Source organism: Petromyzon marinus, chromosome 77 (assembly GCF_048934315.1).
Source record: "Petromyzon marinus isolate PM22_M1 ecotype Great Lakes invasive population chromosome 77, UKy_Petmar_22M1.pri1.0, whole genome shotgun sequence".
NCBI classification, from domain to species: domain Eukaryota; kingdom Metazoa; phylum Chordata; class Hyperoartia; order Petromyzontiformes; family Petromyzontidae; genus Petromyzon; species Petromyzon marinus.
Window position 1 is genome coordinate 1399122 of NC_133743.1, and position 13185 is coordinate 1412306.

Below are 13185 nucleotides of genomic sequence, written 5' to 3' on the forward strand. Positions count from 1 at the left end.
ACACACACGCCATCCTCACCTCGGCCAGGGGCTGCAAGTAGAAGTCGAGGATTGTGGTGAAGCCATCGGTGACAACAACGCCACGCTCCGTGTGAGGGCGGTACCTGTGGCAAAGACAAAGATCCCCCAGGTAGCCTCTAGCAGGGCCGTAGGGGCAAGTGCTGCTAGTAGTGTAGTGTATAGTGTAGTGTATAGTGTAGTGTATAGTGTAGTGAATAGTGTAGTGTATAGTGTAGTGTGTAGTGCTGCTAGTGGCGAGTAGCACCACCTATGACGCACACACAGACAAAGCTCCCCCAGGTAGCCTCTAGCAGGGCTGTAGGGGCAAGTGCTGCTAGTAGTGTAGTGTATAGTGTAGTGTATAGTGTAGTGTATAGTGTAGTGTATAGTGCTGCTAGTGGCGAGTAGCACCACCTATGACGCACACACAGACAAAGCTCCCCCAGGTAGCCTCTAGCAGGGCTGTAGGGGCAAGTGCTGCTAGTAGTGTAGTGTATAGTGTAGTGTATAGTGTGTAGTGAATAGTGTATAGTGTAGTGTATAGTGTAGGGTATAGTGTAGTGTATAGTGTAGTGTATAGTGTGTAGTGAATAGTGTAGTGTATAGTGAATAGTGTATAGTGTAGTGTATAGTGTAGTGTATAGTGTAGTGTATAGTGCTGCTAGTGGCGAGTAGCACCACCTATGATGTACACACACAGACAAAGATCCCCCAGGTAGCCTCTAGCAGGGCTGAAGGGGCAAGTGCTGCTAATAGTGTAGTGTATAGTGTAGTGAATAGTGTATAATGTAGTGTATAGTGTAGTGTATAGTGTATAGTGTAGTGTATAGTGTAGTGTATAGTGCTGCTAGTGGCGAGTAGCACCACCTATGATACACACACAGACAAAGCTCCCCCAGGTAGCCTCTAGCAGGGCTGTAGCGGCAAGTGCTGCTAGTAGTGTAGTGTATAGTGTAGTGTATAGTGTAGTGTATAGTGCTGCTAGTGGCGAGTAGCACCACCTATGATACACACAGAGACAAAGCTTCCCCAGGTAGCCTCTAGCAGGGCTGTAGGGGCAAGTGCTGCTAGTAGTGTAGTGTATAGTGTAGTGAATAGTGTATACTGTAGTGTATAGTGTAGTGTATAGTGTAGTGTATAGTGTAGTGTATAGTGTATTGTATAGTGCTGCTAGTGGCGAGTAGCACCACCTATGATACACACACAGACAAAGCTGCCCCAGGTAGCCTCTAGCAGGGCTGTAGGGGCAAGTGCTGCTAGTAGTACAGTGTATAGTGTAGTGTATAGTGTGTAGTGTAGTGTAAAGTGTAGTGTATAGTAGTGTATAGTGTAGTGTAGTGTGTCGTGTAGTGTGTAGTGTATAGTGTAGTGTATAGTGTAGTGTATAGTGTGTAGTGTAGTGTAGCATATAGTGTAGCGTATAGTGTGTAGTGTAGTGTGTAGTGTAGTGTATAGTGTAGTGTATAGTGTAGTGTATAGTGTAGTGTATAGGAGTGTAGTAGTGTAGTGCATAGTATAGTCTAGTGTAGTGTATAGTGTAGTGCAGTGTATAGTGTAGTATGTAGTGTAGTGTATAGTGTAGTAGTGTAGTGTATAGTGTAGTGCATTGTCTAGTGCATAGTGTATAGTGTAGTGTATAGTGTAGTGCATAGTGTAGTGTAAGTGTAGTGCATAGTGTAGTGCATAGTGAAGTGTAGTGTATAGTGTAGTGTATAGTGTAGTGCATAGTGTATAGTGTAGTGTATAGTGTAGTGTATAGTGTAATGTATAGTATAGTGAATAGTGTATAGTGTAGTGTATAGAGTAGTGTATAGTGCACTGTATAGTGTAGTGCATAGTGTAGTACATAGTGTAGTGTAGTGTATAGTGTAATGAATAGTGTAGTGTATAGTGTAGTGTGTAGTGTATAGTGTAGTGTGTAGTGTAGTGTATAGTGTAGTGTAGTGTGTAGTGTAGTGTATAGTGTAGTGTATAGTGTAGTGTATAGTGTAGTGTGTAGTGTATAGTGTAGTGTATAGTATAGTGTAGTGTATAGTGTAGTGTGTAGTGTAGTGTGTAGTGTAGTGCATAGTGTATAGTGTAGTGTATAGTGTAGTGTGTAGTGTAGTGTGTAGTGTAGTGTATAGTATAGTGTAGTGTATAGTGTAGTGTATAGTGTAGTGTATAGTATAGTGTAGTGTATAATGTAGTCTATAGTGTAGTGTATAGTGTAGTGTATAGTGTAGTGTATAGTATAGTGTGTAGTATAGTGTGTAGTATAGTGTATAGTATAGTGTAGTGTATAGTATAGTGTAGTGTATAGTGTAGTGTAGTGTATAGTGTAGTGTATAGTGTATAGTATAGTGTATAGTGTAGTGTATAGTATAGTGTAGTGTATAATGTAGTCTATAGTGTAGTGTATAGTGTAGTGTATACTGTAGTGTATAGTATAGTGTATAGTGTATTGTATAGTGTAGTGTATACTGTAGTGTATAGTGTATAGTATAGTGTATAGTGTAGTGTATAGTATAGTGTAGTGTATAGTGTAGTGTAGTGTATACTGTAGTGTATAGTGTATAGTGTAGTGTATAGTGCAGTGTACATCCCAGCGCTCACCCCGGCGAGGAAGCGGTGAGGCTGTAGGTGCCGGGCACCAGCAGGCGGTGATAGTCACCGTAGCGGCAGGTTCTCACCGTCAGCCTGGCGCCAGACACGGCGACGGTGGCACCCGGCAGTGCCGAGGATTTGGCACCGGCACCCCTCACGAAGCCCCTCACACCCATGTGGGCCTACGGGGGTGGTGGGGGGGGAGGGGGGGTGTGGGGGGAGGGGGTAGTGGGGGGAGGGGGGGTGTGGGGGGAGGGGGTAGTGGGGGGAGGGGGTAGTGGGGGGAGGGGGTAGTGGGGGGAGGGGGTAGTGGGGGGAGGGGGTGTGGGGGGAGGGGTGTGAGGGAAGGGCTTTGTCTGTGTGTGTGCATCATAGGTGGTGCTACACACTACACTATACACTACACACTATACACTACACTATACACTACACTATACACTATACTATACACTACACTATACACTACACTATACACTACACACTACACGATACACTACACTCTACACTACACACTATACACTACACATTACACTACACACTACACTATACACTACACTATACACTACACTATACACTACTATACACAAAACTTTACACTACACTACACACTATACACTACACTAAACACTACACTACTCACAGCACTTGCCCCTACAGCCCTGCTAGAGGCTACCTGCGGGAGCTTTGTCTGTGTGTGTATCATAGGCGGTGCTATTCGCTACTAGCAGCACTTGCCCCTACAGCCCTGCTAGAGGCTACCTGGGGGAGATTTGTCTGTGTGTGTGCATCATAGGTGGTGCTACTGACAGCACTTGCCCCTACGGCCCTGCTAGAGGCTACCTGGGGGAGCTTTGTCTGTGTGTGTATCATAGGTGGTGCTACTAACAGCACTTTCCCCTACAGCCCTGCTAGAGGCTACCTGGGGCAGCTTTGTCTGTGTGTGTATCATAGGCGGTGCAACTGACAGCACTTGCCCCTACGGCCTTGCTAGAGGCTACCTGGGGGAGCTTTGCCTGTGTGTGTATCATAGGCGGTGCTACTCGCTACTAGCAGCACTTGCCCCTACGGCCCTGCTAGAGGCTACCTGGGGGAGATTTGTCTGTGTGTGTGCATCATAGGTGGTGCTACTGACAGCACTTGCCCCTACGGCCCTGCTAGAGGCTACCTGGGGGAGCTTTGTCTGTGTGTGTGCATCATAGGTGGTGCTACTGACAGCACTTGCCCCTACGGCCCTGCTAGAGGCTACCTGGGGGAGCTTTGTCTGTGTGTGTGTATCATAGGTGGTGCTACTCGCTACTAGCAGCACTTGCCCCTACAGCCTGCTAGAGGCTACCTGGGGGAGCTTTGTCTGTGTGTGCATCATAGGTGGTGCTACTAGCTGACAGCACTTGCCCCTACAGCCCTGCTAGAGGCTACCTGGGGGAGCTTTGTCTGTGTCTGCATCATACGTGCTGCTACTAGCTACTGACAGCACTTGCCCCTACAGCCCTGCTAGAGGCTACCTGGGGGAGCTTTGCCTGTGTGTGTATCATAGGTGGTGCTACTGACAGCACTTGCCCCTACGGCCCTGCTAGAGGCTACCTGGGGGAGCTTTGTCTCTGTGTGTATCATAGGTGGTGCTACTCGCTACTAGCAGCACTTGCCCCTACAGCCCTGCTAGAGGCTACCTGGGGGAGCTTTGCCTGTGTGTGTGTGTGTCATAGGTGGTGCTACTGACAGCACTTGCCCCTACGGCCCTGCTAGAGGCTACCTGGGGGAGCTTTGCCTCACCTGCTCGAGGAACGCAATTAGCGGCTCCCTGTTCACGTCCCAGAGGCCGCGCAGGGCCGAGGCCGGAGGGAACCTGCAGCAGGACAGCTGCAGGCTCAGCTCAACGCAGCTACCCCCATCCCACACAGAGCTGTCGCCCAGCACGCCGCCTGTAGTACACACACAGTACACACACACAGTACACACAGTACACACACACAGTACACACAGTACACACACAGTACACACAGTACACACAGTACACACACAGTACACACAGTACAGGGCCGAGGCCTGAGGGAACCTGCAGCAGGACAGCTGCAGGCTCAGCTCAACGCAGCTACCCCCATCCCACACGGAGCTGTCGCCCAGCACGCCGCCTGTAGTACACACACAGTACACACACACAGTACACACAGTACACACACACAGTACACACAGTACACACACAGTACACACAGTACACACAGTACACACACAGTACACACAGTACAGGGCCGAGGCCTGAGGGAACCTGCAGCAGGACAGCTGCAGGCTCAGCTCAACGCAGCTACCCCCATCCCACACAGAGCTGTCGCCCAGCACGCCGCCTGTAGTACACACACAAAGTACACACAGTACACACACAGTACACACACACAGTACACACACAGTACACACACACAGTACACACACACAGTACACACACACACAGTACACACACACAGTACACACACACACAGTACACACACACAGTACACACACACACAGTACACACACACAGTACACACACAGTACACAGTACACACACACACAGTACAGTACACAGTACAGGGCCGAGGCCGGCGGGAACCTGCAGCAGGACAGCTGCAGGCTCAGCTCAACGCAGCTACCCCCATTCCACACAGAGCTGTCGCCCAGCACGCCGCCTGTAGTACACACACAGTACACACACACAGTACACACAGTACACACACACAGTACACACAGTACACACACAGTACACACAGTACACACAGTACACACACAGTACACACAGTACAGGGCCGAGGCCTGAGGGAACCTGCAGCAGGACAGCTGCAGGCTCAGCTCAACGCAGCTACCCCCATCCCACACAGAGCTGTCGCCCAGCACGCCGCCTGTAGTACACACACAGTACACACACACAGTACACACACAGTACACACACACAGTACACACAGTACACACACACAGTACACACAGTACACACACAGTACACACAGTACACACACAGTACACACAGTACAGGGCCGAGGCCTGAGGGAACCTGCAGCAGGACAGCTGCAGGCTCAGCTCAACGCAGCTACCCCCATCCCACACAGAGCTGTCGCCCAGCACGCCGCCTGTAGTACACACACAGTACACACACACAGTACACACACAGTACACACACACAGTACACACAGTACACACACACAGTACACACAGTACACACACAGTACACACAGTACACACAGTACACACACAGTACACACAGTACAGGGCCGAGGCCTGAGGGAACCTGCAGCAGGACAGCTGCAGGCTCAGCTCAACGCAGCTACCCCCATCCCACACAGAGCTGTCGCCCAGCACGCCGCCTGTAGTACACACACAGTACACACACACAGTACACACACAGTACACACACACAGTACACACAGTACACACACACAGTACACACAGTACACACACAGACACACAGTACACACACAGTACACACACACAGTACACACACACACACAGTACACACACACACAGTACACACACACAGTACACAGTACACACACACAGTACACACAGTACACAGTACACACACACAGTACACACACAGTACACAGTACAGGGCCGAGGCCGGCGGGAACCTGCAGCAGGACAGCTGCAGGCTCAGCTCAACGCAGCTACCCCCATCCCACACGGAGCTGTCGCCCAGCACGCCGCCTGTAGCACACACACACAGTACACACAGTACACACACAGTACACACAGTACACACACAGTACACACACACAGTACACACACAGTACACACAGTACACACAGTACACACACAGTACACACAGTACAGGGCCGAGGCCTGAGGGAACCTGCAGCAGGACAGCTGCAGGCTCAGCTCAACGCAGCTACCCCCATCCCACACGGAGCTGTCGCCCAGCACGCCGCCTGTAGTACACACACACAGTACACACAGTACACACACAGTACACACAGTACACACACAGTACACACACACAGTACACACACAGTACACACAGTACACACAGTACACACACAGTACACACAGTACAGGGCCGAGGCCTGAGGGAACCAGCAGCAGGACAGCTGCAGGCTCAGCTCAACGCAGCTACCCCCATCCCACACAGAGCTGTCGCCCAGCACGCCGCCTGTAGTACACACACAGTACACACACACAGTACACACACAGTACACACACACAGTACACACAGTACACACACAGTACACACAGTACACACACAGTACACACACAGTACACACACAGTACACACACACAGTACACACAGTACAGGGCCGAGGCCTGCGGGAACCAGCAGCAGGACAGCTGCAGGCTCAGCTCAACGCAGCCACAACCCTCGCACAAGGAGCTGTCACCCCGCACGCCGCCTGTAGTACACACACAGTACACACAGTACACACACACAGTACACACAGAGTACACTACACACAGTACACACACACACACACAGTACACACACAGTACACTACACACAGTACACACACAGTACACACACAGTACACACACACAGTACACACACACAGTACACACACACAGTACACACACAGTACACACACAGTACACACACACACACAGTACACACACACAGTACACACACAGTACACACACACAGTACACACAGAGTACACTACACACAGTACACACACACACAGTACACACACAGTACACTACACACAGTACACACACAGTACACACACAGTACACACACACAGTACACACACAGAGTACACACACACAGTACACACACAGAGTACACACACACAGTACACACACAGTACACACACACAGTACACACACAGTACACACACAGTACACACACACACACAGTACACACACACAGTACACACACAGTACACACACACAGTACACACAGTACACACACAGTACACACACACAGTACACACAGTACACACACACAGTACACACACAGTACACACAGTACACACACACAGTACACACACAGTACACACACACAGTACACAGTACACACACAAAGTACACACAGTACACACACAGTACACACACAGTACACACACAGTACACACAGTACACACACAGTACACACACACAGTACACACACAGTACACACACACAGTACACACACAGTACACACACACACAGTACACACACACAGAGTACACACACACAGTACACACACACACAGTACACACACAGTACACACACAGTACACACAGTACACACACACAGTACACACAGTACACACACACAGTACACACAGTACACACACACAGTACACACACACAGTACACACACACACAGTACACACACACACACAGTACACACACACACAGTACACACACACACAGTACACACACAGCACACACACAGCACACACAGTACACACAGTACAGAGTACACACAGTACACACACACAGAGTACACACACAGTACACACAGTACACACACACAGAGTACACACACAGTACACACAGTACACACACACAGTACACACACAGAGTACACACACAGTACACACAGTACACACAGAGTACACACACAGTACACACAGTACACACAGTACACACAGTACACACACAGTACACACAGTACACACACAGTACACACACAGTACACACACAGTACACACACACAGAGTACACACACAGTACACACAGTACACACACAGTACACACAGTACACACACACAGTACACACACACAGTACACACACAGTACACACACACAGTACACACACACAGTACACACAGTACACACAGTACACACACACAGTACACACACAGTACACACAGTACACTACACACAGTACACACACAGTACACAGTACACTACACACAGTACACACACAGTACACAGTACACTACACACACAGTACACACACACAGTACACACAGTACACACACAGTACACACACAGTACACTACACACACTACACACAGTACACACAGTACACTACACACACAGTACACACTACACACACAGTACACAGTACACACACAGTACACTACACACACTACACACAGTACACACAGTACACTACACACACAGTACACACTACACACAGTACACACACAGTACACAGTACACACACAGTACACTGTACACACACAGTACACTACACACACTACACACAGTACACTACACACACAGTACACACTACACACAGTACACACACAGTACACAGTACACACACAGTACACTACACACACTACACACAGTACACACAGTACACTACACACACAGTACACACTACACACAGTACACACACAGTACACAGTACACACTACACACAGTACACACACAGTACACTACACACACTACACACAGTACACACAGTACACTACACACACTACACACAGTACACACACAGTACACTACACACACTACACAGTACACACAGTACACAGTACACACTACATACAGTACACACAGTACACACAGTACACTACACACTACACAGTACACTACACACAGTACACAGTACACTACACACAGTACACACAGTACACTACACACAGTACACACACAGTACACACACAGTACACACTCAGTACACACCATACAGTACACACACACAGTACACTACACACAGTACACACACACAGTACACACTACACACTGTACATACAGTACACACTACATACAGTACACACTACACACAGTACACACTACTCATACAGTACACTGCCACCCCCCTCACCCCGCGTGCTGTCCCCCCGCGTCCCGTTGGGGGAGGGGCACCCCCCCCGCGGGGTGCCCCTCCCCCTGCTCCTCGAGGCGGCCGCCTGGCGCCCGGAGAACGTCCGGGCCAGGGCCCGGAACGTCGCCGCGTCCACGGCGGCCTCGTCCAGCGGGAACTTCGCTGCCAACGTGCCACTGTGCAGGTAGCCTGGGGTGGGGGTGGTGGTGGGGGTGGGGGTGGGGGGGGTGGGGGTGGTGGTGGGGGGTGTGGGTGGGGGTGAGGGTGGTGGTGGGCAAAGGGGGGGTGGTGATGGTGGTGTTGGTGGTGTTAGTGGTGTTGGTAAGCAAAGGGGGTGGTGGTGGGTCGTGGTGGGTGGTGGTGGTGGTGGTGGTGGTGTTGGTAAGCAAAGGGGGTGTTGGTGGGTCGTGGTGGGTGGTGGTGTTGGTGGTGTTAGTGGTGTTGGTAAGCAAAGGGGGTGTTGGTGGGGGTGGTGTTGGTGGTGTTAGTGGTGTTGGTAAGCAAAGGGGGTGGTGGTGGGTCGTGGTGGGTGGTGGTGTTGGTGGTGGTGTTGGTAAGCAAAGGGGGTGTTGGTGGGGGTGTGGGTGGGGGGTGGTGGTGGTGGTGGGGGTGGTGGTGGGCAAAGGGGGGGTGGTGATGGTGGTGTTAGTGGTGTTGGTAAGCAAAGGGGGTGTTGGTGGGGGTGGTGAAGGTGGTGTTGGTGGTGGTGTTGGTAAGCAAAGGGGGTGGTGGTGGTGGGGGTGGTGGTTGCATGGTGGTGGGTCGTGGTGGGTGGTGGTGGTGATGGTAAACAAAGGAGGGGGTTGTGGTTTGGGTGGTGGTGTGGATGGTGGGAGTGGTGGTGGTGTGGATGGTGGGAGTGGTGGTTGCATGGTGGTGTTGGTGGTGGTGGGGGTGGTGCCAAGTTTACTGCACATCGCACCGGGTACTCAGATTCTAAAACTTGTGGCTTGGTTCTCCAAATCACAGCCGGTGTGCTGTACTAGTGACGAATAGGCATATTCTACATTATACACTGCACTATACACTACACTATACACTACACTACTATACACTACACTATACACTACACTACTATACACAAAACACTACACTACTATACACTACACTACACACTACACTATACACTACACTACTATACACCACACAAAACACTACACTACTATTCACTACACTACACTATACACTACACAAAACACTACACTATACACTACACGAATATACACTACACTATACACTACACTACTATACACTACTATTCACTACACTACACTATACAAAACACTACACTATACACTACACTACTATACACTACACAATACACTACACTACTATTCACTACACTACACTATACACTATACACAACATGACTATACACTACACTATACACTACTATACACGACACAAAACACTACACTACTATTCACTACACTACACTATACACTACACAAAACACTACACTATACACAACATGACTATACACTACACTATACACTACTATTCACTACACTACACTATACACTACACCAATACACTTCTATACACTACATTATACACTGTAGTGTATAGTGTTCTACAGCGTAGTAGTGTATAGTGTAGTGTAGTGTACACTAGTGTACACTACACTATAGTAAACTACACACTGTATGTAGTGTACTAAAATGTAGTAGTGTATAGTGCAGTATAGTGTAGTAGTGTGTAGTGTACACTATACACTACTACACTATACACTACTACACTACAGTGTGTAGTGTATAGTGTAGTGTACACTACACTATACACTACTACACTATACATTACTACACTACAGTGTGTAGTGTATAGTGTAGTGTACACTACACTATACACTACTACACTATACACTACTACACTACAGTGTGTAGTGTATAGTGTAGTGTACACTACACTATACACTACTACACTATACACTACTACACTACAGTGTGTCATGTATAGTGTAGTAGTGTATAGTGTAGAGAACACTACTACACTACTACACTGTAGTGTAGTAGTGTATAGTGTAGTAGTGTATAGTGTAGTAGTGTATAGTGTAGTGTACACTACACTATAGACTACAGTGTGTAGTGTATAGTGTAGTAGTGTAAAGTGTAGTGTACACTGTAGTGTAGTAGTGTAAATTGTAGTGTACTAGTGTATAGTGTAGTAGTGTAAAGTGTAGTGTACACTGTCGTGGAGTAGTGTATAGTGTAGTGTACACTGTAGTGTAGTAGTGTATAGTGTAGTCGTGTATAGTGTACTAGTGTATAGTGTAGTGTACACTGCACTTGCCAACCCGGTCTGAAAGTAACCACCCCACCCCACCCCTCGAGAGAGAGAGTGTAGTAGTGTATAGTGTAGTGTACACTGTAGTGTATAGTGTAGTAGTGTATAGTGTAGTGTACACTGTAGTGTATAGTGTAGTAGTGTATAGTGTAGTCTACACTGTAGTGTAGTAGTGTATAGTGTAGTGTACACTGTAGTGTAGTAGTGTATAGTGTAGTGTACACTGTAGTGTAGTAGTGTATAGTGTAGTGTACACTGTAGTGTAGTAGTGTATAGTGTAGTGTACACTGTCGTGTAGTAGTGTATAGTGTAGTGTACACTGTAGTGTAGTAGTGTAAAGTGTAGTGTACACTGTAGTGTAGTAGTGTATAGTGTAGTGTACACTGTAGTGTAGTAGTGTATAGTGTAGTGTACACTGCACTTGCCAACCCGGTCTGAAAGTAACCACCCCACCACACCCCTCGAGAGAGAGAGAGTGTAGTAGTGTATAGTGTAGTGTCCACTGTAGTGTAGTAGTGTATAGTGTAGTGTACACTGTAGTGTAGTAGTGTATAGTGTAGTGTACACTGTAGTGTAGTAGTGTATAGTGTAGTGTACACTGTAGTGTAGTAGTGTATAGTGTAGTGTACACTGTAGTGTAGTAGTGTATAGTGTAGTGTACACTGTAGTGTAGTAGTGTATAGTGTAGTGTACACTGTAGTGTAGTAGTGTATAGTGTAGTGTACACTGTCGTGTAGTAGTGTATAGTGTAGTGTACACTGTAGTGTAGTAGTGTAAAGTGTAGTGTACACTGTAGTGTAGTAGTGTATAGTGTAGTGTACACTGTAGTGTAGTAGTGTATAGTGTAGTGTACACTGCACTTGCCAACCCGGTCTGAAAGTAACCACCCCACCACACCCCTCGAGAGAGAGAGAGTGTAGTAGTGTATAGTGTAGTGTCCACTGTAGTGTAGTAGTGTATAGTGTAGTGTACACTGTAGTGTAGTAGTGTATAGTGTAGTGTACACTGTAGTGTAGTAGTGTATAGTGTAGTGTACACTGTAGTGTAGTAGTGTATAGTGTAGTGTACACTGTAGTGTAGTAGTGTATAGTGTAGTGTACACTGTAGTGTAGTAGTGTATAGTGTAGTGTACACTGTAGTGTAGTAGTGTATAGTGTAGTGTACACTGCACTTGCCAACCCGGTCTGAAAGTAACCACCCCACCACACCCCTCGAGAGAGAGAGAGTGTAGTAGTGTATAGTGTAGTGTACACTGTAGTGTAGTAGTGTATAGTGTAGTGTATACTGTAGTGTAGTAGTGTATAGTGTAGTGTACACTGTAGTGTAGTAGTGTATAGTGTAGAGAGGTTTTCTGCTTGAGACGCAGACATCAAGGTCTTTGCTTACGCCAAAGATGAGATGCATTTAAAGAGGAGTTTCCGTTGTTGTTGTTGTTGTTGTTTGTGTTGTGTTGTGTTTGTCTGTCGCTGTGAGTGAGGCCGCGTTACCCGACAGCACGAAGTTTCGCTCACGAAGCCACCGCCTCACGGCGGCCTGGGTCACCGGAGAGTGAGGCTCCTCCTGCGCTCGGCCTGACGTGACAACACCGCCGCCGTCGTCAGCGTCGGCATCGTCGTCAGCGTCGTCGTCGTCATCATGATCATCGTCGTCGTCATGATC

At 48.2% G+C, this 13185-nt stretch overlaps 1 protein-coding gene and 1 long non-coding RNA gene across 3 annotated transcripts in view; one reads left to right on the top strand and one right to left on the bottom strand.

Annotated features, from left to right (window-relative positions):
* The window catches only part of LOC116958442 (carboxypeptidase D-like), a 68031-nt gene extending 61635 nt beyond the window's left edge, over positions 1-6396 (bottom strand). Inside the window, exons 1-3 of one of the 2 annotated variants that reach the window (XM_076056645.1) lie at positions 4357-6396; positions 2596-2768; positions 20-104 (exon numbers count right to left, since the gene is read on the bottom strand). In XM_076056645.1, the coding sequence (XP_075912760.1) occupies positions 20-104; positions 2596-2762 (252 nt within the window). In that variant the 5' untranslated portion in view covers positions 2763-2768; positions 4357-6396. The remainder of the gene's footprint in view (positions 1-19; positions 105-2595; positions 2769-4356) is intronic. The other variant, XM_076056644.1, reaches the window with a different exon arrangement.
* Positions 1-13185, top strand: part of LOC142907312 (uncharacterized) — a 105878-nt gene that overhangs the window by 253 nt on the left and 92440 nt on the right. The window lies entirely within an intron of this gene.